The following is a 23,023-nucleotide window of genomic DNA, read 5'->3' as shown; positions in this document are numbered from 1 at the left end:
TGTTAGGTTTCTTGTTATTGAAATGCACTAAAAAATCGCTGTCGCTCGAATAACAAGAGGCCGGGTATGATGATTTGGCAGCTGTGAATTAGAATTACTCGCAGCATTTCAATATTTATCAAAAGGATGTTCACATTGCCATTAACAGCGCTTTGGAATACAAATTGCCCGATTCGATCGATTCTGTACCCTTTCAGTTCCGTAGATCATTCGCGCTCATTTTCCGAAGGCAATAATGTGCATAATTGATACGTCATAACATACAACCATTCCTGCATGCCCTAATTTCTTCCAAGGATGCAACGAAGGGGTTTGCCAATAAGTGACATTTATCATTTTCGCGAGGCACTCCCCGGTAAAGGGTGCAATTTTGTGACAGTCACGATCCTACCTTCCGTGTGACAAAAATTGCTGCGAATAAATATGATAATTACGATCCATCTTTTTCCGTTGATGCGCAAATTTGGTACATTAGTCAAGTATGGCGAAGACTTTCGATTTGCCCGGCCTGAAACATTACAGGAAATATGATATGGCACTTTTTGTGGGACCAACATTACTGCCAATGATTGCACCCAAATTAGCAATGCAAATTTCGTGCTTAAGGTAACTCTCAAGTGTCGCCACATGCCCGGAGCGTTTTCAGCATTTTCCTACCTTCGCGCGAGTTTGCCTCATTTTTTTTATAGCGCGAAACTTACCCATTTAATTCCTATTCTATTGCCACGTAATTACCGATCGGATTTTGTGCCGAAAGTCCTACTCGAATCAATTGTTCCTGTTCCGGTATTTACATGTATTTTGGAAATATTGTTGACCTCCCCCTTCGGAGGCGAGCTGAAACTAGCAGCCGCATTCGAGAAACGTCGAAACGTGGGAACGCCAATCTGCCAATTTTCGCAAATTTCGCCAGAGTCAGAGCGTTCGTAAGCAGTGCGAATTTCATCCGACTGCTCACGATTCAAGCCACATCTAGTGAGGAGGATTACACGGGATTGTCTTGTGTTAGGCGGTGTCGTTTCCGACGTGGTTCCCTCAAATCGATACCTGCCCGTGTGCTGAAGGGCAAATTTTTGGGCGAAAAGAGGGAGAAAACAAAAGATAAATTTCGGAAACATGGTATCAAACGATTGTTGCTTGTGTAGAATTTTTCAAAATGAAGAAAATGAAATTTGGGGATCGTAATTTATGAGCGGATTAGATAGACTAACAACAGATATTTACACTAGGAAAGCGCGATAAATCAATGGGTAAAGCCGTAATTGTTGGTCGAATTTTGGATTTCTATCGGCGGCTGTCTTTGCACGAAAGGAAAACTGATTAATTTGTTTTACACAAGGCATTACTCATAAGGGATCAACTTCTTGTTCTAGTATTTATTTTTAGCATAGATTTCTTCAATGTTAGCAAAATATACAACAAAATATAGTCTGAAACACGATATCTCAAGTTCTACTAAACGTTTTATTCCAAATTTTAGGTGAACTTTTTTTTTTACGTTTCTTCATCGAATAAACGAATAAAAAAAATATTTTTTAATGATACTATTTCTAAAGAATTGAATCGTCATAAAAACGTACCAAAAAGTCATTTCTTTTTTCGTCTGCCATTTCGTTAAAACAATTTTTTTGCGAGGCTCATACCGTTCTGAAACATATTTCGGACGCTTAAGGCATATGATGTAGAAAACAGGTCTAAACTTTATGCACTGGTATTATTTGGTTGATATTTTTAATAAATTAGTTGAATATGCTTTTAAGCTTTCCACTATGGTACTTATTTGATTGAACACATAATCATCGAATAAAATGCTTTTCAAATGAAGCGAAAAAAATCGAACTTCGGACACTAAATCAAATTTCGGACACTTTATTTTGTAATTTTTTGAACGAAAATTACATTAAACTTGATTATATTTTATAGTCAACTGCGAAACACTAACCAAGCAATCACAGTAAACTGGTAACGATGATGAGAACTAATGAAACACGGGAGAAATTTTAATATTGATGAACGGGTAAATTCTACGTGCTCACGCTAAGCAAACGTCGAAATATGATTCAGAACGGTACCATAGCGGCATCCTTACTGATTCTGAATCTGTTCGTTTTTTTTGTTTCAGATAAAAGGGTTATGATTTTGTACGCCATGGCACAACTTTTTTTCACCCGCTTGTAACTATTTTAAATTTGAATATTTTTACCCTTTTGTTCCTGTTGTATTATTGCAAAATAAATAAACAAATAATGAAATAATGGATAGTGAAAATATTCTTTGTCATCTAAAAATAACTATAGTAGCGTCATTCGCCTTCGGGAATACCTGCGCTTTCGTTTACTTAGCGAACGATCGTGGGCTCAATCCCAGAACTACACAAGTTGTTAGAAGATTCTTTTCTTAGTGTATTTTTTCGCAGTGTCGCATTACAAAGTAGTTACTTGACACCTTTTCTGTGCAACCAAAGGTTTCGTACCATAAATTTTCAATAAATGTTCATACGAAAATCCACACACTTGATACAAGGATTATTCTTGAGTTATTTTTTTCCACTCGAGCAAAATACAAACCACAGAACACATCCAAAAGCAAGGAAATTATGTTCCATGCGAATTGAAAGCGAGAGATGTAGACGGCGATTTTGCATTTCCGAAATGTTGCTTGAACGTCACAGAAGGAAATCTTTTTTTGCATCGAATCGTCACTGAAGACAAAAAAATGAATCCACTACAATAATCTAGAACGCAAAAGATCATAAAGCCAGTCAACCAGTAGAATCAACTCCAGAGCCAAATCTCACGGTGTCAAAGAAATGCTCTGTATTTGGTGGGATCAAAAGGGTGTCATTCACTATGCTAAAAGCCTTTTACAGGCTACGATTGATCGGTTTAAAGCGAGTTATTGCCGAAAAACATCCAGATTATGCGACCAGACACGAGTCGATAATATTCCATCATGACAATACTTGGCCTCACGTTGCTGTTCGAGTTGAAAAATCTTTGGAAAATAGCATATGGGAAATTCTGTTTCACCCGCCTAGAGTCTACCCTAGACCTTATCCTTTCCAACTATCATTTGGTAGGTGTTAAGTCAAAGGGGGACAAGTTGCAAAATTATAAATTTTGAATTATTGATTGCATTAGGTTGAGCATTTTGTAAGCTACATACCACCAGTTCGGCCTGACTTAATACCGACCATTTGTTTCGATCGATGCAGAGCGCTTTGAGTAAAATACGCTTTATTCCAGAACAAGATATTAAAAATTGGCTGGCCTAACTCTTGACATCAAATGGTTTATGCTCCTTTCACGAAACAATCTCTAAATTGTCAGAAAGATGGAAAAAAGTAGTGGTTAGTTTTGGCTAATACTTTGAATAATGTATTGATTCATTTCATTGTTCAAATAAATGCGTTTTCCTGCAAAAACAAACGGAACGAATTAAGTTGAACAACATTTTGTTTTGTTCCTCAGCATGAACCACAATCCAGCTCAACTTCCCAATCGGGATTTATAAAGTTGTCTGACCTTTTGGATCAAATCTTCAAGTGTTTTAATGTTTCCGACTCCATCAGAACCATTGTCATCTCAATGCTTCCAGTATTAAAGACAATTTTGCAACAATTGATGCAAACATGGCCCCTCCTTGCAATGATTATCTCTCTTGATGTCTAATTTAAATAGAGAGGTCGGAGATATCACTGTTTTACAGTGGAATTGTCGTAGTCTTACCCCTAAATTGGATACATTCAAATTTCTAATTCATAAAGTCAATTGTGATGTTTTTGCACTGTCCGAAACCTGGCTCTCTTCTCAAAATGATCTCTCTTTCCACGATTTTAATATAATACGCTTGGACCGCGATGACAGATACGGAGGGGTACTATTGGGGATCAATAAGTGTCACTCTTTTTTTAGAATTGACCTTCCACCTATTGGAGGGATCGAAGCTGTTGCCTGTCATGCAAACATCAGAGGCAAAGACCTTTGTATAGTCAGCTTGTATTGGCCTCCGAGATCTGCGGTTAGCCGCAAGCAACTTGTTGACATGTGCTCACTCCTTCCTGAGCCACGATTGATCTTGGGAGACTTCAACTCTCACGGAACTGCCTGGGGGGAACAGTACGACGACAATCGTTCATCGTTGATATATGACCTTTGTAACAGCTTCAATATGACCGTTTTGAACACTGGGGAAACAACACGTGTACCTAAACCTCCTGCTAACCCAAGTGCTCTTGACCTCTCGCTTTGCTCGAATTCACTATCGTTAGATTGCAAGTGGAATGTAATCCAGGATCCCAACGGTAGTGATCACTTGCCAATCGAAATTTCCATCACCATTGGGTCGAATTCTTCTGAATCTATAAACATGGCATATGACCTCACAAGACACATTGACTGGAAAAAATATGCGGACGCGATTGCTCTAGCCATCAATTCCAAAGATGGTTTACCTCCATTGGAGGAGTATAACTTCCTTTCTCGTTTGATCTATGACAGCGCGGTTCGCGCTCAAACGAAACCCATCCCAGGTTCCACTATTCGTCGAAGGCCTCCCAATCCATGGTGGGATAGCCAATGTTCCAAGCTTTATCAGGATAAATCGAATGCATTTAAAGCTTTTCGGAAAAGTGGAACCATTGAGAATTTTCAAACGTATTTATCCCTTGAAAATCAATTTAAAAACTTGATCAAAGGGAAAAAAAGTGCTTATTGGCGAAATTTCGTGGGAGGTTTGTCACGAGAAACGTCAATGAAAAAATTATGGAAAGTGGCTCGAAACATGAGAAATCGCTCTTCAACGAATGAAAGCGAGGAATATTCACATCGATGGATTTTAAATTTTGCACGGAAGGTTTGTCCCGATTCCGTTCCTGTACAAAAAATTGTTCGAGATATTTCACAAGATAGGTGCGATCTTGATTCCGAGTTTTCGATGGTAGAATTCTCTCTTGCTCTCCTTTCATGTAACAATTCTGCGCCGGGATCGGATAGAATTAAGTTCAACTTGCTGAAAAACCTCCCTGATGTGGCGAAACATCGCTTGTTGAATTTATTCAATCGGTTTATGGAGCATAATATTGTTCCAGATGATTGGAGACAAGTACGAGTTATAGCTATTAAAAAACCCGGAAAGCCCGCGTCCGACTTCAATTCGTACCGCCCAATAGCAATGCTGTCTTGTATACGGAAATTGTTGGAGAAAATGATCTTGTTTCGCCTTGATCGTTGGGTTGAAACGAATGGCTTACTCTCAGATACACAATATGGGTTCCGCAGGGGCAAGGGGACGAATGATTGTCTTGCGTTGCTTTCTTCAGAAATTCAAATGGCTTACGCCGGAAAAAAACAAATGGCTTCAGTATTCTTGGACATAAAGGGGGCCTTTGATTCTGTTTCAATAGAGGTTTTGTCAGACAAATTACACTTTCGGGGTCTGCCGCCTCTATTGAATAATATGTTATATAACTTGCTTTGTGAGAAACATTTGAACTTTTCTCACGGAGATTCGGCAGTAAGTCGGTTCTCTTACATGGGCCTCCCCCAGGGCTCATGTTTAAGCCCCCTTTTGTACAACTTCTATGTAAGCGACATCGACAATTGCCTTACACAAAATTGCAGCCTAAGACAACTTGCAGATGATGGAGTGGTGTCTGTCGTAGGATCAAACGAATCCGACCTGCAAGGACCCTTACAAGATACTTTGAACAATTTTTCAACCTGGGCCATTGGGCTAGGGATCGAATTCTCCACGGAGAAAACAGAGATGGTGGTTTTTTCTAGGAAGCATAGACCAGCAAAACCAAAGCTTCAACTTTTGGGTAAACCGATCACTCATGCTATGTCATTCAAGTATCTTGGGGTATGGTTCGACTCCAAATGTACTTGGGGGGCCCATATTAGGTATCTGAGTAAAAAAAGTCAACAAAGAATAAACTTTCTCCGTACAATTACCGGCACCTGGTGGGGAGCCCATCCCGAAGATCTTATAATGTTGTATCGAACAACTATTCTCTCAGTGATGGAGTATGGCAGTTTCTGTTTTCAATCAGCTGCCAAAACACACCTCATTAAACTCGAGCGAATTCAGTATCTTTGTCTCCGTATTGCGTTGGGATGTATGCCCTCAACGCATACCATGAGTCTCGAGGTTTTGGCAGGCCTACTCCCACTAAAAGATCGCTTCAATTTATTATCTCTTCGGTTCCTCATCCGGTGTAAGGTCATGAACCCATTGGTGATCGGAAATTTTGAGCAGCTGATCGAGCTAAATTTTCATTCTGGATTCATGAGCTCATATCATGAATTCGTCTCCATGCAGGTTGATCCTTCTTCGTATATTCCCAACCGTGTTTGTTTTCCTGACTACATCAATTCCTCTGTACATTTTGATCTGTCCATGAAGCAGGATATCCATGGAATTCCAGATTATCATCGATCGGGGATCGTTCCTACGATTTTCGAAGCAAAGTATGGGCGTGTCAATTGTGATAATATGTACTTTACTGATGGGTCCTCTATGAATGAGTCCACAGGATTTGGAGTGTTCAACAATTTTTTTAGCACCTCACACAGTCTTCAGTATCCTTGCTCAGTGTATATTGCTGAATTGGCAGCAATACACTGGGCGCTGGACAGCGTCGCCTCACGACCTGTTGAACACTATTACATTGTAACAGATAGTCTTAGCTCTGTTGAAGCTATCCGTTCAGTGAGGCCGGAAAAGCACTCGCCGTACTTCCTTGAGAGAATACGAGAAATTTTGAGTGCTTTATCCAGACGCTGTTATGTCATTACCTTTATCTGGGTCCCTTCACATTGCTCCATTCCGGGTAATGAGAGGGCTGACTCATTAGCAAAGGTAGGTGCAATTGAAGGCGAAATTTATCAGCGTCAAATCGCCTTCAATGAATTTTATTCTTTAGTTCGTAAAAATACCATCGTTAACTGGCAACGCAAATGGAACGAAGATGAATTGGGCCGGTGGCTCCACTCAATTATCCCTAAGGTTAGCCTCAAACCATGGTTCAAAAGTCTGGACTTGAGTCGGGACTTTATTCGCACCTTCTCCCGACTCATGTCCAATCACTGTTCGTTAAACGCGCTACTCTTTCGTTTTGATCTTGCCGACAGCAATATCTGTGCCTGCGGCCAAGGTTACCACGACGTCGAACACGTTGTTTGGTCGTGCGAGGAGTATCTTGTTGCCAGATCGAATTTAGAAAACTCTCTTCGGGCTAGAGGAAGGCAGCCCAATGTGCCGGTGAGAGATGTGTTGGCTGGTTTAGACCTTGATTACATGTCCCAAATATATGTCTTCCTAAAAGTTATCGATCTTCGTGTCTGATTATCCTTATATCCTTATATTCTCCTTTTCCTTTTTCTTCGCGAGAAATCAAATCCCTTCTTATTAACAATAGAATAAGGTGAACTGTAAAAACATTTTAGATATAAGATAGGCTTAAGAATTGAGTGTAATGAATGTGAGTGTGAATGTGAGAGTGAACATTGTCAACATATCCTTTTATCCCTTCCTTTTCCTGAAGAAAATATGTCACCCTTCTAAACTCGAGTAGACCGCGAGTAATCGGTTTTCTACACCATTAACATTAGAATTAAGGAAAAATGTTTATATATACTTGTAACAATACAGTCAGGAGTTTGGCTCCTTTAAACTTATGTAACTGAGCCTGTAAAAATAAACGATTTAATAAAAAAAAAATAAAAAAATGAACCACAGGGCTTCAAGGGTTTCAAGCAACAAAAACATTATAGAAATGATGTAGAGAATTACATCGAAAATCGCTCCCAAAGAAAATTATTTTTCTCATTTTTTCAAAGCATGTTACAAATGTAAAACTTGCATGGTAGGATTCTATCATTGACTAGCACGATTCTCTATAACCATTGTATTTCTATTCTTGCTGGTTTACGAGAAAATCAGGTTGATCAAATTGCCCGGCAGGTGCGTTTTAGACACATCTCCTCTACGTATGAACACCTCCGGAGCGAACCGGGCAAACGTTGTGCACCAGGCAAACGTATGCCGTCCGGCGCTCGTTAACGCTCGGTCGGTCTAAACTTAAGATCGTCTCCTACGTTTCAAACTAACCGGGCAATCGGTGGAACACAGGTTTGCCTGCGAGAGACCGCCGCTTCCGACGGCGAGTTATTAAATTTCCCTAATGGTGGTTTCTGTTTGTAAACAAATCACTCTAAAAATTGAATATGTACTCATTCACTCAATTTTAGTTTTTATAAATTATAAATTTCTGAACTGAGCATACTAACCAGAGTTAGTGGTTTTAGATGAAGGTCTTGAAAAAAGCACTAATTCTACGCCATTGTATCCACGTGGACAGTTGAAGACATTCATTTGTTCCTAATCGCGAATCATAGAGCAGTGTGAGAGCATTATTTTGTTTGATCGAAACAATAGAGAATAATGAAAAATATCTCTAAAAACATCAATTTCTTTTTTTTTTGTTGTTTTTGCTTTTGCATTTTTTGCTGGCTTATGCTTCCACTGTATGTCATACACTGCATTCGACAGGTACTATCAATTACAAATACTGACAGTCAAATGTACACTTACACACGTTAACACGTTGAGCCCCAAAATGTTTTTGCTGACCTTTCCATTCAGTCCGAATCGAAAGAATTTTCTCCACATCAGTGTCAGTCCCAGCTCACAAATATAATCATTGGATAAATATAAAATAGTCAGAAATAACACTAGAAAGTAGTTACAAGGTGATCGTTGCAATCCTACAGTTTATATTTGTAAAATATACAGTTTTTTTATAAACTATGAAAAAAGCGAATTGAGGGGGCTATAACCGTTTGAATTTGCCGCTGCCATTGAATGAAGAGACGAGACTAGTTCGTAAATCCTGAGAAACAGAAGAAATGGGTCTTGCGCCAATTTTCAAATGAACAGACAATTATTACTTAGACTGTTCAAGGTTGTTCCTAACGACTACATCCGCTGCATTCACTGGCCAATTCACACATGTCCCTCCCGGAGGAAGTTTCTCGCGTAATGATTCTATGATGAATTTTAATTGCTTAATTGGTGGCCTGAAAGCCGATAGGTAATGGAAGATACTAAGTTTAACCAGGTAAATAGACAACCATCCAACCAGCCAGCTAGCAGTGTAAGGCCCATAAATTACATTCATTGCATGAACGCTTACATCCGTAACCGAGCTCTCGACTCTCGAGATGGGTTTCAGCGCTCTGCGGAGTCAATAAATTAATAAAATGTTAAAAAACCTGTAAGCTGGAAAGTTCAAGCAGGGGTAAGCCGATAGAATTTTCTAATGCGTATCGGATGAGCTGAGCTTCGCGATCTAAGGCCATTCATTTCGTTCCACAGTGGCCGGTGGTATGGTGGTGTTACCACGCCAAGGCCAAGGACGTTGTGAATGGGTAAAAAACGAAGGCAGGGAAGCAAAACGCAAGTGGCAGTAGCAGTATCGAGTAAATTAACTGCGTTCCCAACTCTAATTAGCGGAGAGGTTTCTGTTTCTCTGGACTTCTTTAGCCGTTATGCGAGATCACGTTTCGGGCGAATTATTCCCCGTGGAAGGCCTCAACAGGTTGGCCTTGCTTCCCAATTAAGTTGCAGCGCGGTGACAATAAAGTGGATGATACATTGAAGATGTTTAAACATGAGCTTAAGTTTGTTTTGAAAAAAGTCGTAAAATATTTTTGAACAAAACAAGCATGTGATTAGATTCAGTTTGTTCGGTTTGGTTCATTCGTATCTATCCTAGGGTTTGGTCACATATCCGTATTTTGTGTCTTTAGTATTCTATATGAACGCAAAAATGGAACTGTGTGAAAGGAAATCTTCATCCATGACGAATGCAGTTGCTTCGGTAGCATCCACTTTGTCCATTACCCACCTTGATTCTTAAGAAACGGTCATCCTTTCACACCGTCCACAGCTGTCAAATCGTCACAGATTGCGTGAAATGGTTATAGCTTATTTACAATTTCTCTTCGACAGAACGAATGCAAACGATAATTTGCAACGGTTCACGACGAATGAATTGGGAGCAAAATCATAAATTCGGCTCGATTAGTCCCATCTCGACGTCGATGCATTTTCGTGGAAGATAAGACATTCGTCGTGCTTTCGGAGATTTCTTTGGAGATGAAGTCTTTCAACGGTTTTTGCCCCAGCAGATGGACACAGTCGGACTTACATACCAACGGATGACACCTTGCCCATTAATATCCCGGCTTTCGATAACTTTCTGACAGTCTATTGCACTCAATCAAAATCGTTCTCGTTTTTACTATTCTTAACGTGTTCGAAGACATTCATAGCAGTGATCGATCAAAGATAGCGGCAGTCCAGGAAGATCGAAAACTGATCGTATCGCAAAAGCTTTTCTTCGAAATGCCATCGAACAATCAAAATCTTCTATTGTTTGTTTTTTTTTATCGGCTCGTGAAAACACCGTTAAATTACTAAAAAAAGAGCGAAAAGCTTTTTTTATCCTAGCGCACGTGTCCAATAAATTTTGTCGAAGGGCACAAAAAGAAATGTCCAAAACCAGATTTCCACGTGCCATCGGAGTCAATGCAGACAAAGATGTTCGATCGTTGTTTTCCTTTGAAGAATGAGTAGGTGGAATGGTAATAATAACAGGGCCAAAAAGGAAACCGGCAAAAACAGCACCTTGAGCGTTGATCAAGTTTTTATACTTCTTTTTCTTCGGAACGTAATTGTTTTGTTTGGTTGGCCGAGGTTGGCACGAGGAAGGCGGACGTTTTTTTTTCAGATTTTATGCAACAATAGCCTATTCATACAAGAAGAGTAATTGGAAGCAGATGTCCAGTGGTTTGATCATCTTCATAAAATGTTCTTCATAGTGAAGTTGAGTTCAAAAATGCATTTTGAAATTGTTGAATGCTACAATTTATATGGCACCGATAATCGTATGATAAACACGCGCATAATATAAAGTTCTATGCCCGCGTAGTTATTGAAGATAAATTGAAATTATATCTGAATCATAGTTCTGACGGCCATTTTGGCCCTTAACTCTCCTATACTCGCGCGGAAAATCGTAACTCGTATACTCACAGACCGTGTGTGTCTGCTATTGTGCATTTTAAGGCATTTTCATTGGTATCTATTTAAAGAAAAATATATAATTGAATGAAAAAACTTCATAATTGAATGAAAAAACTTCATTTCTTTAATTTCATTCAGTATCAAGAGTCATTTAATTCAGCCACCTCATTTACTCTCGGTCTGTCAGACCTATGCGCGAGTATAGGATGGTTACTCGGTGGTTAATGTTAAGCCATTTACAATTTGAACAAAATGTTAAAGTATTGCAATTTTCTATTTTCATTAAAAAATATTCATTAATTCATGAGAAATCTATATATATATATATATATATATATATATATATATATATATATATATATATATATATATATATATATATATATATATATATATATATATATATAAATAGATTTCTGTCGGTCTGTCTGTCTGTCTGTCTGATTCTTATGAACTCGGAAACTACTGAACCGATTAACATGAAAATTGATATGTAGGGGTTTTCGGGGCCGGGGAAGGTTTTCGTGATAGTTTGAGACCCCTGCCCCTCTCTAAAGGGGGGCTGCCATACAAATGAAACACAAATTTCTGCATTACTCGAGAATTAATCAAGCAAATGAAACCAAATTAGGCATGTTGAGGTTTTAGGTTGCAATAAATGTTTCTATGGTGATTGGATACTCCGCCCCCTCTCTAAGGGGGGGCTGCCATAAAATGAAACACAAATTTCTGCAGCAAATGAAACTAAATTTTGCATGTGAAGATTTTAGGGTGCAATAAATGTTTTTACGGTAGTTAGATAGTCCCCCCTTTTCTCTAAGGGGGGCTGCCATACAAATGAAACAAAAATTTCTGCATTACTCGAGAATTATTCCAGCAAATGGAACTAAATTTTGCATGTGAAGGTTTTAGGGTGCAATAAATGTTTCTATGATGTGAGGATTTTTGGATATGAGAAATGTTTCTATAATGGTATGACACCCCCCCTTCTCTGGAATGGAGAGGGGGTCCCATAAAAATATTATACATATTTCAACCTAAAATATTCCAAACAAACATGACAATTGAAAATTATCGGAAAACTCTGAAGGAAAAAGGGAAAATTCCGAAAATTAAATTCTAATTTGTTCTACAATTACATAGTGACAAGTGTTGTTAGTCCATTTGATGTTTGCGCTAGCGAAATTGATCTTCGTTCGAAACTGGAAATGGATTTTAATGTGACGAAACGCACTACTATATCTTCTTCTATCTATACCAAAAAAAAAGGATCACCGGATGTGTTGATAAGAGCAGAACTCGAGGAAGGAATTGTCCGATTTAGGGCTGTCTTTATTCTATCATACTTTCTGTATATAACATTTATTCCATGTAACGAAGAAACATGTTATTTGCAATTGGTTGAAAAATCTTGAACGAGAATTGTGTCTGAAAATAATCTGATATTATAATGATGAGTTTTGTTAGAAATACTAGGAATTTTATAGTAAAAGGTAAATTCAATGGGGTCGATTGGACCCATGAACTTGCTCATAGTAAGAAAACGTGAATGTTTGAGGGTATTGATAACAAAAAACAATTTTGGGCGGGACGAAGTTTGCCGGGACAGCTAGTCTATCATAAAAAATAAAAAAAAATATGTCAAAGAAACGGCTATATTACGCTTTAGATAATTCATTTTTACATGCTGATAAAAAAATCATCCAAATCGTCCAAATAATCGCTCAGTGATAGACAGATTTTTGTCGCCATTTCAACATTCCATGCGCTAAATCGGAATAAGTTGCTGAAACGGTTAAAAATCTGTATACTGTAACCTCTGGAGAGTGTAAATATAATACATTAGGTTCCGTCGGATTAACAGCCACCCAAAGCAAAAGTTCTAGGGGTAGTAGGGGCAAATTGGTCATGGGGACAAAGTGGTCACCTGCTTGTTTGGTAGTATAACTATTGACTATAGTTGTCATATTGATAGCCACCTTATGTTCGAAGAATTTCATGACTTTTGAGTCCCCCTGTACTTCAGTAGAGCTGTCGGATATCAAAATATAAATAAAAACAGAAAGCGCTCTCAATAGCCATTAGGCCGTAGTTCTGTGCGCATGGTATCTAAAGAATTTCTCGTGAAATTTAGTTAATTCAAACTGATATATTGGTCAAATCATTACTTTGATGTTTGGGGGCAAAGTGGTCATAGATCAATAACGACTTACAATGTTCTGTTTACTAAAGTTGATATACCGCATCACATTCTGCTCTTAAAAAGGTCCTTTTGTGGCTTTGACCCTGGATAAATATGCGACTCCAACTAAACCAAGCCCCATTATGCGGAACGTTATGTGTCTCATACTACGTTTTTGTATGCATGAGAAAATTTAAATTGAGACTCTAGGTGAATAGGCTAAGCTTATTTCATACATGTACATACTTTATCAAGTATGATTTGAACAAATTTGGACGAAAAAAATACATAAATCTATCCCATTTAGCTTGATATGTGCGAGTGACCACTTTGCCTCCAAGAAAAAATAAAGTTCGATTTTTCACCTTTTTTTCTAATGATAAAAAGTGTACTATCTTGATTTTTTTTAGTTAAAGCCGTTTGCTATGTTGAAGAACAATGAGTTGAACTATAATATTCTCCGAGAAACGGGAATTGAAACGGTATGTGGACGCTGTGCTCCCGTGGCCGAGTGGTTAGCGTCATAACTAACATGCCGGGGGTTCGGGTTCAATTCCCGTTCTGGTCGGGGGAATTTTTCGTCAAAGAAATTTCCTCCGACTTGCACTGTGATCACGCGTATTCTAGAGCTTGCCACTCAGAATGCATTCAAGGCGTGTTATTTGGCATAGAAATCTCAACTAAGTACTAATAAAAATAACGCAAGTAATACTACGTTGAGACGGCGAAGTTCCTCTAGGAACGTTAGTGCCATTGAAGAAGAAGAAGAAGAAGAAGAAGTTGACGCTGGAAATGGGCACATTCCTTAGGGTGACCACTATGCCCCACTTCCCCTACTTGTTTGCAATCCCACTCCTGTGGAAGCGATCCTCTTCTTTACTCACTAAAACCCATGTAGGAGGGTTGTCTGAAGCATTTCATCACAATGCCTGTTGCGACAGATTTTATTCTGTACATTTAAGTCCTAAGCTAATATGATTTTGTAGGGATGACACTTTAAATCGAAACAAAGCAATAATATATTTGTGCACAGACAGTCTCGGTGATTGCTAAATTGAAACTCTTATTCTTACATTTTCATGAGTTTTTCAACTCCTATACCTTCCAATTTCATCCCTTTGAATTATGTTTCCTAGGACAGTCACACGGGTCAAGGAAGCCTCTTTGTTTCGTAATCATGAACCTTCGCTTATTCTCATAAATGACTTGGATGAAGATATTCACCCGACCAAACTATTATGGTGATTGCAAGTGGGAAAAACAGAGCGGCATGGCACCGGTCCTCCAGCCGATGTGGTAAACAAGCAAAATAATTACGCAGTCCTGCGTCAATAATGCGGTCATGTCTTGGACATAAGCCTCTATATTTTCTAGAACCCTTTGCACCTAAAAAATACAAAAAATACAAATGGAAAACCCTGTACTTTTGGTATAGAGTTGAGTTCCACCGATGCAGTCTTTTCTTCCTTAATCATTGAAAATCTCCGACCTTTCACAGGTATGTTCATTTTTTGGGAACAAAAATAATTGCATAGGGACAAATTTGGTGGTTATATTGCATTATTGTGATGTTGTTTTTTGGAGTTATAGTGGTGTTGTTTTTTTTACCGAAAATCTCTCACGAGCAAAGATGAGTGAGCAGGCGTATTTCCATCACCGATGGGCACACAGTGGTGTATCAAAAGTTTTGAATGCATAATGTAAGAAGGATTATGGACAATTTGAAATTCAACGATAGCTTTTACATTCTTCATAATCAATAGGAAAGACTACATTCGAACGTTGTAGAGATCTTTTCTACAACAATATTACGTTCCACCAAGACAACGATTAATACTGAAAAAAAAACCACACAGTTGATCATGACATTTAGTAGACTGAACCAGAGTCCAACATTTTTGAGAGAAAACCACCAAACAAATACTCTAGTCAACCTCAGTTTCGCACCAGCTAGCAAGCAGACAACAGTATTTCCTAATGCTAATATCGCATACATTTGTTTTTATCGATATAATAGAATATATTGAACACTTTCTAGTTCCTGAAGAGAAGCAAAACAGAGTGTTGCAAGCCCCACCCCAGTGTGATTCTCCTGTCAGTCAGTACACATAAAAATAGTGAAGTAGTTAACATTATCAACCAAAACGCGGAATAAACAAATCCAATATCAGCAAAAGAAGCAATAGCAAAGCAGTAAAATAAACAACAACAACAATCTCGGCAACAGCACTGACAACAACAACAGCGAACGATTTTCAATTTTCCCGTCTCAACCTGAATGGAATACAATGCGTGTGCTTATGTTTCGCTCATGTCGTAACGTGTTTTATTCAACCATTTACCACGCAGAAGGAGATAATTTATCAGTTCTTTTCAGAACGATTTTCCCAGAAGAGTTTTCGCTATGGACTTGCATGTTAAAGTGCGATTCACATACAACATCCACGTCACGTTCACGTTCCGTCACGTCACGTTGCGTCAATTACTCTTCCATGCAATTCTTATGGAAGCATTCACATACACCACCAACGGCAAGTCGAAATTTCCGTTGCCGGTGTATGTGAATGTTTTCATAAGAATTGCATGGGATAATAATTGAGGTAACGTGACGTGACGGGGCATGAATGTGACGTGGATGTTGTATGTGAATCGCACTTAAAGAGGCACGTTTGCACCGTAACACCATTCTCGTGATCCAACACACATAGTGATGCAATTTTATTCGGTTGAAGAACCACGTCGATTACCTTCCCGTCTGGTTCAGGGTTCTTCTGTATTTTTGCACAATACTTTGTTGTTATTCTCATGCGTAGAATTCAACAACGATTCTAACACTCAACCATCTTCAACTGATTCCATAAAACCACAATGCCGCCACCACGCAACCGATTCGGTTCGAATATTCCGTTGCCGTTATGCATAAGGTACTGCATACTATAATTTGTGGATTATTTCTTTGGGAATGATGTTTTTGAAAGTGTTGAAGATGTAACTTTACTAAGAGATACCGATGAGGCTGGTGATGCAGTTCTGAGCGCCGATTCTGTTTAATGTTAAATATATTCCAATATATTGAAATTAGCTTTGTTAATGAAAATAGCAGCGGAATATATTTCTATCAACGATAAAGCTAACTTATGTGGCATTTTCAAATTCATTATTTATCCATTCTACTCTGGTCACCATTCACTTTTTTCAACAGCTGTATATGAATCTATGAATACTCCTCATCATTCTCGAGCGCAAGATATGCAATGTGTATTTTATTACAGTCTAACTTTCGCTCCACCCTGGCTTTCACCGCAACATCTCGTTTATTTTCCCATAATTCATCGGTACGATCAATAATGTGTGCTCTATCTTCATGTTTCAGCCAGAAGGCGAAACTTTTTCTTCACAAGACATAAATCTTCCAATTTCGTCTCAAATCTCCCGAGACCTTGCGCTTTTTTCTCATTAAACTAACATTATCCCGCTTAGTCCTACATGGAAGTTGATCTTAAAAGAGCATTACCGAAAAAGTGCAAAAGAGGGTAGAAATGCCACCACTCATTACTCATCGGCAAAAAATCAGATTCGGAATAAATGCAAAAATTTCTCCCTGCTGATTGATAGAATGTCCAACGCGCCGACTGATGTGTGAGAGGGGACTATTGTTGCTGTTCCACTGTTCCGATTTTCGAAAATAAAAAAAAACAGCGCAACACAAAAGAAGGATGGGACCGAAAAAAAAGCATTTTGTTTTTGAAAAATGACTCAATTTTTCACAGCGTTTCTTTTACATAGCCGAAAACTGACACGTTCGACATAAATTGATCTGATTTCACGAATATTTGATGATGATTAGGGTGATCCGTTCGCTTCACTTCTTTTCGCTCTTCGTCTCTGAGTCGCATTGCATTGTAATTCTCCCATTATCGGATCTACTCTTGACCGGGCCAAACAATTGTTTCAATCCAATCGAGATAATGCGTTACACGATTGAACACTTCGACGTCAACCCCACAATCTTCTATGTGGACAGTTGGAAGTCCAATCACGTAAACGGTGCTTCCCAGAGTCATCAGCAGTGGCCCTGACGAGCGCGGATCGCAGAATCGTATCAGCGTGTTGTTGCGGGGATCTCGAACACACAGTTGGAAGTCCTGCACACCTTTCGCCAGCTCGGGAACGGGTCGAGCTGTATTCGCTAACGCCTCGGAACAGTCCTTGTTTGGGACGATGGGAAGATCAAGCCACCGGAAGGATGGGTTCTGCTCCGGTTGGAATTCGAACCACTCGCCGAGAATGGCTTGGGGATTTTTCAATCTTCTTTCGGACCACAAACAGGCCACATGACTGCGACCTGTGTCATCCCGATCATATCTGCTGAATGATTGATAAAAAAATGTTCTTTGTTTTATGTAGCTCGAAAAATACAACAGCTTACATGAGATTGCGTAGCTTCACAATCGCCACATTGTAAAACGCGGGTTCATCCTCAAATTGTGGGTGATAGAAAATTTTGCTCAGGTACCGACGGCCGTGCTCGTAGAAGAAAACGTCCTCTCGGTCCACCAAAGCGAACATATGATTCGTTGGGTGTTCATCCGCATGTTGCATCATTTTCAAACAAAGAGCAGACGCGACCAGGGAATCCGTGCTGACGAACACAGCTGGGCAGAAAAATGGTTCTTCGGTGGAGAAGATTTTCACCTGAAATGCGATAATGCTTCTGATCGAAAATTTTCACTTTTTCGCGGATCTAAAACCTTACCGGGAAAATGTAGTTGAAAGAGTTGCATTCTAAAAAAACAAAAAATTAACTTCGCGAGATTTTCAAATAACTCTTGTATTAATACTCACTTCTGACGGCAATCCGTTTTCTGCTTGGATGATCATTGTTGAACATTCCCAGTGCGTGATAGCGTGTTGGATTGGAGTCAGTTACATTCAGGAAAGTGAAGCTCTGACTCAACTCGCACTGCACTCCAAGCAGGAAAATTATCCACGCGAGGGTTAACGATCGCAGAAAGAGTTTCATTTTCAACTGAAAATTAATGCATAGAGGAAGAAATTTCTCTGTAGCCACGTAGAAGCTTCGTTGCGAACTAATGCCCCGAACAGCGCATCTTCGATCAATGAAATGCTCGTGCGAGGCTGATAAGGATTATCTACGCAAATCTGTAACCATCGCGATGCATCAGTTAGGGAATCCCACGATTAATCGATCAAGCTTTCACTTACATTCGAATAAAACGCAATCAAGCTTCAAAACTGGCTTAAAACCCACGTGATGTGTTCATGGAACTGGGAGGAATGAGAGACAATTCCTATCATCAGCGGGTATTAATGCGAAAGAAATTATTATTTTTGTCTAATTTAGGATGATTATAACTTTGTTAGATATTGCGTGTTTGGAACATTGTACAATGATAAGAGAAATAATGAAAAATAGAACAATGTGACTTTCTTATTTTTTTCGAATTGATCTTCTCCATGAAATATTCACTTTAACATGCATACACATCAATTATCAACGAATTATTCTTTTTAAATTCTTTCAATTCATGGTTTTAAATGCACTAACGAATCTTCTGGTGACTAAAATCGGTGCACAAGCAATTCATTTTGTATTTGAATGTCATTTGAGGCTAGATCAGAGATGTGGTGTGCATAACATATTGATTAGATTTTACAAGTGTTCATGTTTTTATGCTTGTTCCGGAGTTTTCGTCACCCACTACGGTTGGAAAGGGTCATCCATTGACGACTTGTCAGTCTTGTGTCTTCGTGTGAACGACACGTTAAGGTGAAGGTGGAAGCTAGCCACAAATGGCTGCCACAATGGCGCTCATTTCTTTCATCTCCCACCCTCACCCCTCGCCCAAAAATTAATAATTTTGCGAAATAGTGTAAAGAAAATGATCGTTTTCGTACACTTCCATCAAGTAATATCAACCAAACTCTAATCGATTACTCACAAGATATTAAATTCTCATCTGCTGATGCACTGTATAGTGAAAAACGTCGGAAAACTCGAGCTAGTGCTCTGAAAGTTAAATTTTTATTTTTCAATTTTCGGCAACGGTTTTGATTGTGTTGGTGAAAGCATCGTTATTTTTTTCGACACTAATGCCAGACAACATAATCGAAACAACTATGAAAACCACTCAATAAAATGTTATTCCTTAGTCATAGTGTTTCATGTCATGAAAATTAATAGAATTAAATTGTGTTCATATCAATACAATTATTATTTTTACGTTTAATGGGTTTTAAACTTACATTAGTAAGTTTCAGTAACTTAACATTGGTTAAGCAAATTGTATTGTAGGGCTCGGAACACTGTCACGGCCACCTATGCTTTCAAGAACAGTAAACCGGAAAGTATTTCATTCAATCCAAATGCCTCGACCAAAGAAGAGAAGGGTTAAGGATCTCCAACGTGAATATGTGAAAACAATAATCTACGAAGGAAAATATTTAGGAATTATCAACATCGAGTTACTATGCGGAAGAACATGTTGATACCAAAAGAACCCCAATTCGCATGTGTTATAAATTTGCTTATGTCATGGAGAAGTACACGAACGAGCAACGCTTAATAGTTATTAAAAATTACTACCGAAATTCGGAGTCGGTTGTTGCAACTTTAAGAGCGCTTACTCCTTCACAGAAAACATTCGAGCCGTACCTGTTCTGCACGGTCGTCCCGATCCATCCGCACTCTTATCATTATAATTTGTTCATACGGTCGTCCTGATCCGCACTCTTATCATTATCATTTTAATAGAGTCGTCCCGAGTCGTACTTGTTCTGCGCCGTTGTCCCGATCCACACTCTTATCATAATCATTTATATTTTTTCATTTTCTTTTGTGCTCATACGGTCATCCCGAGTCATAGCCGCTTGTGTGGTCGTCTCGATTCGCGCTTATCCACTATCCACTGTTTCATCGTACGGTCGTCCCAATTCGTACTCATTGATGTGGGACTAAACACAGAACATGCAGGAAAAAATGAAAGATTTCGAATGCTTATAACTCGAACATTTCTCATTAGATTCAAAATATGTTTGGATCAATTGATAGGAGATATTTCTACGCAATGTTAATGTTAATTTTTCATGGGATAAAAAATTGAACTAACGTAATTTTGAAATGCTAAGCGTTATCTAAATGCCCTACCGGCCACGTTTTGGTTGGTTCGATTTACGGTTTCCCCAACACAGACATCAAAATCAATGTACCTGAGGGAATTCACTTTGCAAATACATGCAAGTTGGGAGAACTTTTGCTCCCATCGGAGTATGCTCCCTAACACAGCTATCAAAATCAATTTTTTAGTTACACAGCAGATATGTTGAATTCAATTGAATTCGAACGTTGTTTCATTCAATCAATAATTTAATCAATACCAACAAATGATTACTAAGTCAAGTAGTCCCACGTCAACTTTGCGGTTACATCATAGATGTTACCCACCTTTTTTTATAAAAGATTTACCTATTTTTACCTTGCTATATATAAAAAAGTGGAACATATCGGTGTTAATAATTTGTTCGTTTTCCTTGTGCATCTCTAGAGTAACCCTTATTATTGATATATAACCCGTAATCTTGCGTTGCAATGCGTTACTGCGAAGTAATATGTATTAATGCAATGGATTTACAAGACTGATGTACATTAGTACTTATTGTTTAATAACGCCTACTAAACATAGAAACATAATTTTAAAAAAAAACATTTGTTATGTTACGATATAGTAAACAAGGTATGGAGCTGCATTAATTGAAAAATAAATCGTTGTTTCTGGCAACAAATTCTAATTTTGCTATTATTCAATTCAATTCAGATCACGTCTCAAACTATTTCGATTCAAGGCGGTTACCGATTAACCCGTTTAATCCTCGCTCCTGGCAGGATCGCCAAAATGTGTGCCCATGAACGTCCGCGGGATAATTGGAGACCGCCCGGAGCCGAGCGGTGACTGTCTGCCGATAAGATGGCGGAAAATGTGCCGAGTGCCCAGCCCACTTAATCGCTTAACTGACGATGCCCGTGTTGCCAGAACTGGGCATGCCACACACGACTACGAATCGAACGTAAATGCAGCGTTCGTTCTACGGACAACGAGAGAGGAAATATTGATATTTATCCTGAGAGTTACGGATGTTACATATTATCATTGTAGGTGTAACACTATCTATTTCTTCCCTCTTATTTGTCATTTTGATAAAAACTTTTTTAAAACATCAATAAAAAACAAAAACAAACACTGCTCAAGCCAGCTTGTGTATTGTTTTGTTCTCGTGAGAACAAGAATTGGTTATGGGCGCAATCATCTTCATGTCGGCCATTGACCATTTTCATAAGCGAATTTATTAATTTCTATCGACGAAAAAATATACCATGGAGCAGCTGCTCGATATCTTCGACGAGATGGATACCAAACTCGCCAATTGTCAAACGCGACTAGAGCAGTTGTGTGTTATAGGCCATCTCTTTATCCGGTATAGCTGATAACGCTATCAACATACAACTCTGGAACGCCTACTCTGTAGCAGGCAAACGCGAGGAACTTATTGATTATAATTGGACCGGCTATAAAAAGGATCACGGAAAACGCCGTAGAAAATTACCAAGTTGACCGACCCTTTTCAAACTTTCAGACAATAAATTATAACCTAAAATTAGCTTTTGCCATATTTAATTCATTGGACTTCTATACCATACTCGTTTGTTCGCATTTTACGCATAACTCCACTCATAAAATTTTGTATAACGTCTGGCTGCAGCTTCTTCTGTGCGGAAACCCACTTTTCCTTCATGTCTTCCTTAGATTTTATCTCTTTGAGATGCTTGTGTAGTGTCTTCAGCCTAGTTTTTTTTATGGCCCTTAGTACCGGTGCATTGGGGGGTTGTTCATGTAAGAATGTGACCTCGTTGGCTTCCTACCACTCCACGAAATCCTTTGAATAGTGGCACGAACTTCGTGTTGCTTCAATAGAGGAAGCAGACGCTTCTGTAGACGCTCCTTGAGGTAGATCTACCAAGTTTGCCACGTGAGCAGGACGCTTGCCAAATTATGTATTCCTTGACAAACTTTGAAAGTTTTCTTCCATACTTCATCCGTAACATAAAATTTGTGCTGGGCGATGAAGAACATAGTCCTGGAAGCTGCCGGCAGTCTGCCTCGATGAGGCTTCGTCAGCATCTGGGTCTACAGTTTCCGGGTTCGTGATTTTCCCACCGTATTTTATCGTTCATCACTATTTGGAGACCTCTGCACTTTGTATGGATGCATTCCCTCTCGGTCCTTGGCTCTCTAAACGAAATACTTGGACAGATTTAATTTTTTTGGTCATATCCCTGACCGAAGCATCGGGATTCCGATTCCGATGCTCAGAGTTTCGTAGTAACGTTTAATCACACGACTCACCGTTTACTGCACGCTTCCGAGTTGTTTTCCGATGTTACGATTAGAGAGTTGAGGATTTTACAGGTACTTGATACTTCGCGACATTGCTATTTTTCCAATTCCAAAAAACTGACGACGATTAAAATACAGTGTAAACAATACACTCTAAACTACTTCTACCCAAATTTTTGAAGAGGAAATACTCAATGGGTAATTTTCTACAGCGTTTATCCGTGATGCATATATTCTATTATTTATCACGCGTACTCTTTCACGAACTCCAATCGCGACGGTCGAAAGTTATCATTGGGAATTCTGAGAAGGTAACCGAGAGAACCCTTACAAAACA

At 38.9% G+C, this 23,023-nt stretch overlaps 2 protein-coding genes across 4 annotated transcripts in view; both read right to left on the bottom strand.

Annotated features, from left to right (window-relative positions):
* Positions 1-23,023, bottom strand: part of LOC129768409 (uncharacterized) — a 229,107-nt gene that overhangs the window by 99,082 nt on the left and 107,002 nt on the right. The window lies entirely within an intron of this gene.
* On the bottom strand, positions 17,010-18,426 carry LOC129768408 (serine protease Hayan-like). 2 transcript variants are annotated; one of them, XM_055770048.1, is made up of 4 exons: positions 18,119-18,426; positions 18,030-18,058; positions 17,703-17,968; positions 17,010-17,641 (listed from the first exon to the last, which is right to left on the bottom strand). In XM_055770048.1, the coding sequence occupies exons 1-4, from the start codon at positions 18,294-18,296 to the stop codon at positions 17,197-17,199; spliced, it is 918 nt and encodes a 305-aa protein (XP_055626023.1). In that variant the 5' UTR covers positions 18,297-18,426; the 3' UTR covers positions 17,010-17,196. The 2 variants fall into 2 exon arrangements, with proteins under 2 accessions (XP_055626023.1, XP_055626024.1); XM_055770049.1 differs by having other exon boundaries at positions 17,010-17,638; positions 18,119-18,424.

This window comes from Toxorhynchites rutilus, chromosome 2, assembly GCF_029784135.1.
Source record: "Toxorhynchites rutilus septentrionalis strain SRP chromosome 2, ASM2978413v1, whole genome shotgun sequence".
NCBI classification, from domain to species: domain Eukaryota; kingdom Metazoa; phylum Arthropoda; class Insecta; order Diptera; family Culicidae; genus Toxorhynchites; species Toxorhynchites rutilus.
Note: the sequence above shows the minus strand (reverse complement) of the source record. Positions and strands in the feature narration are given on the sequence as shown.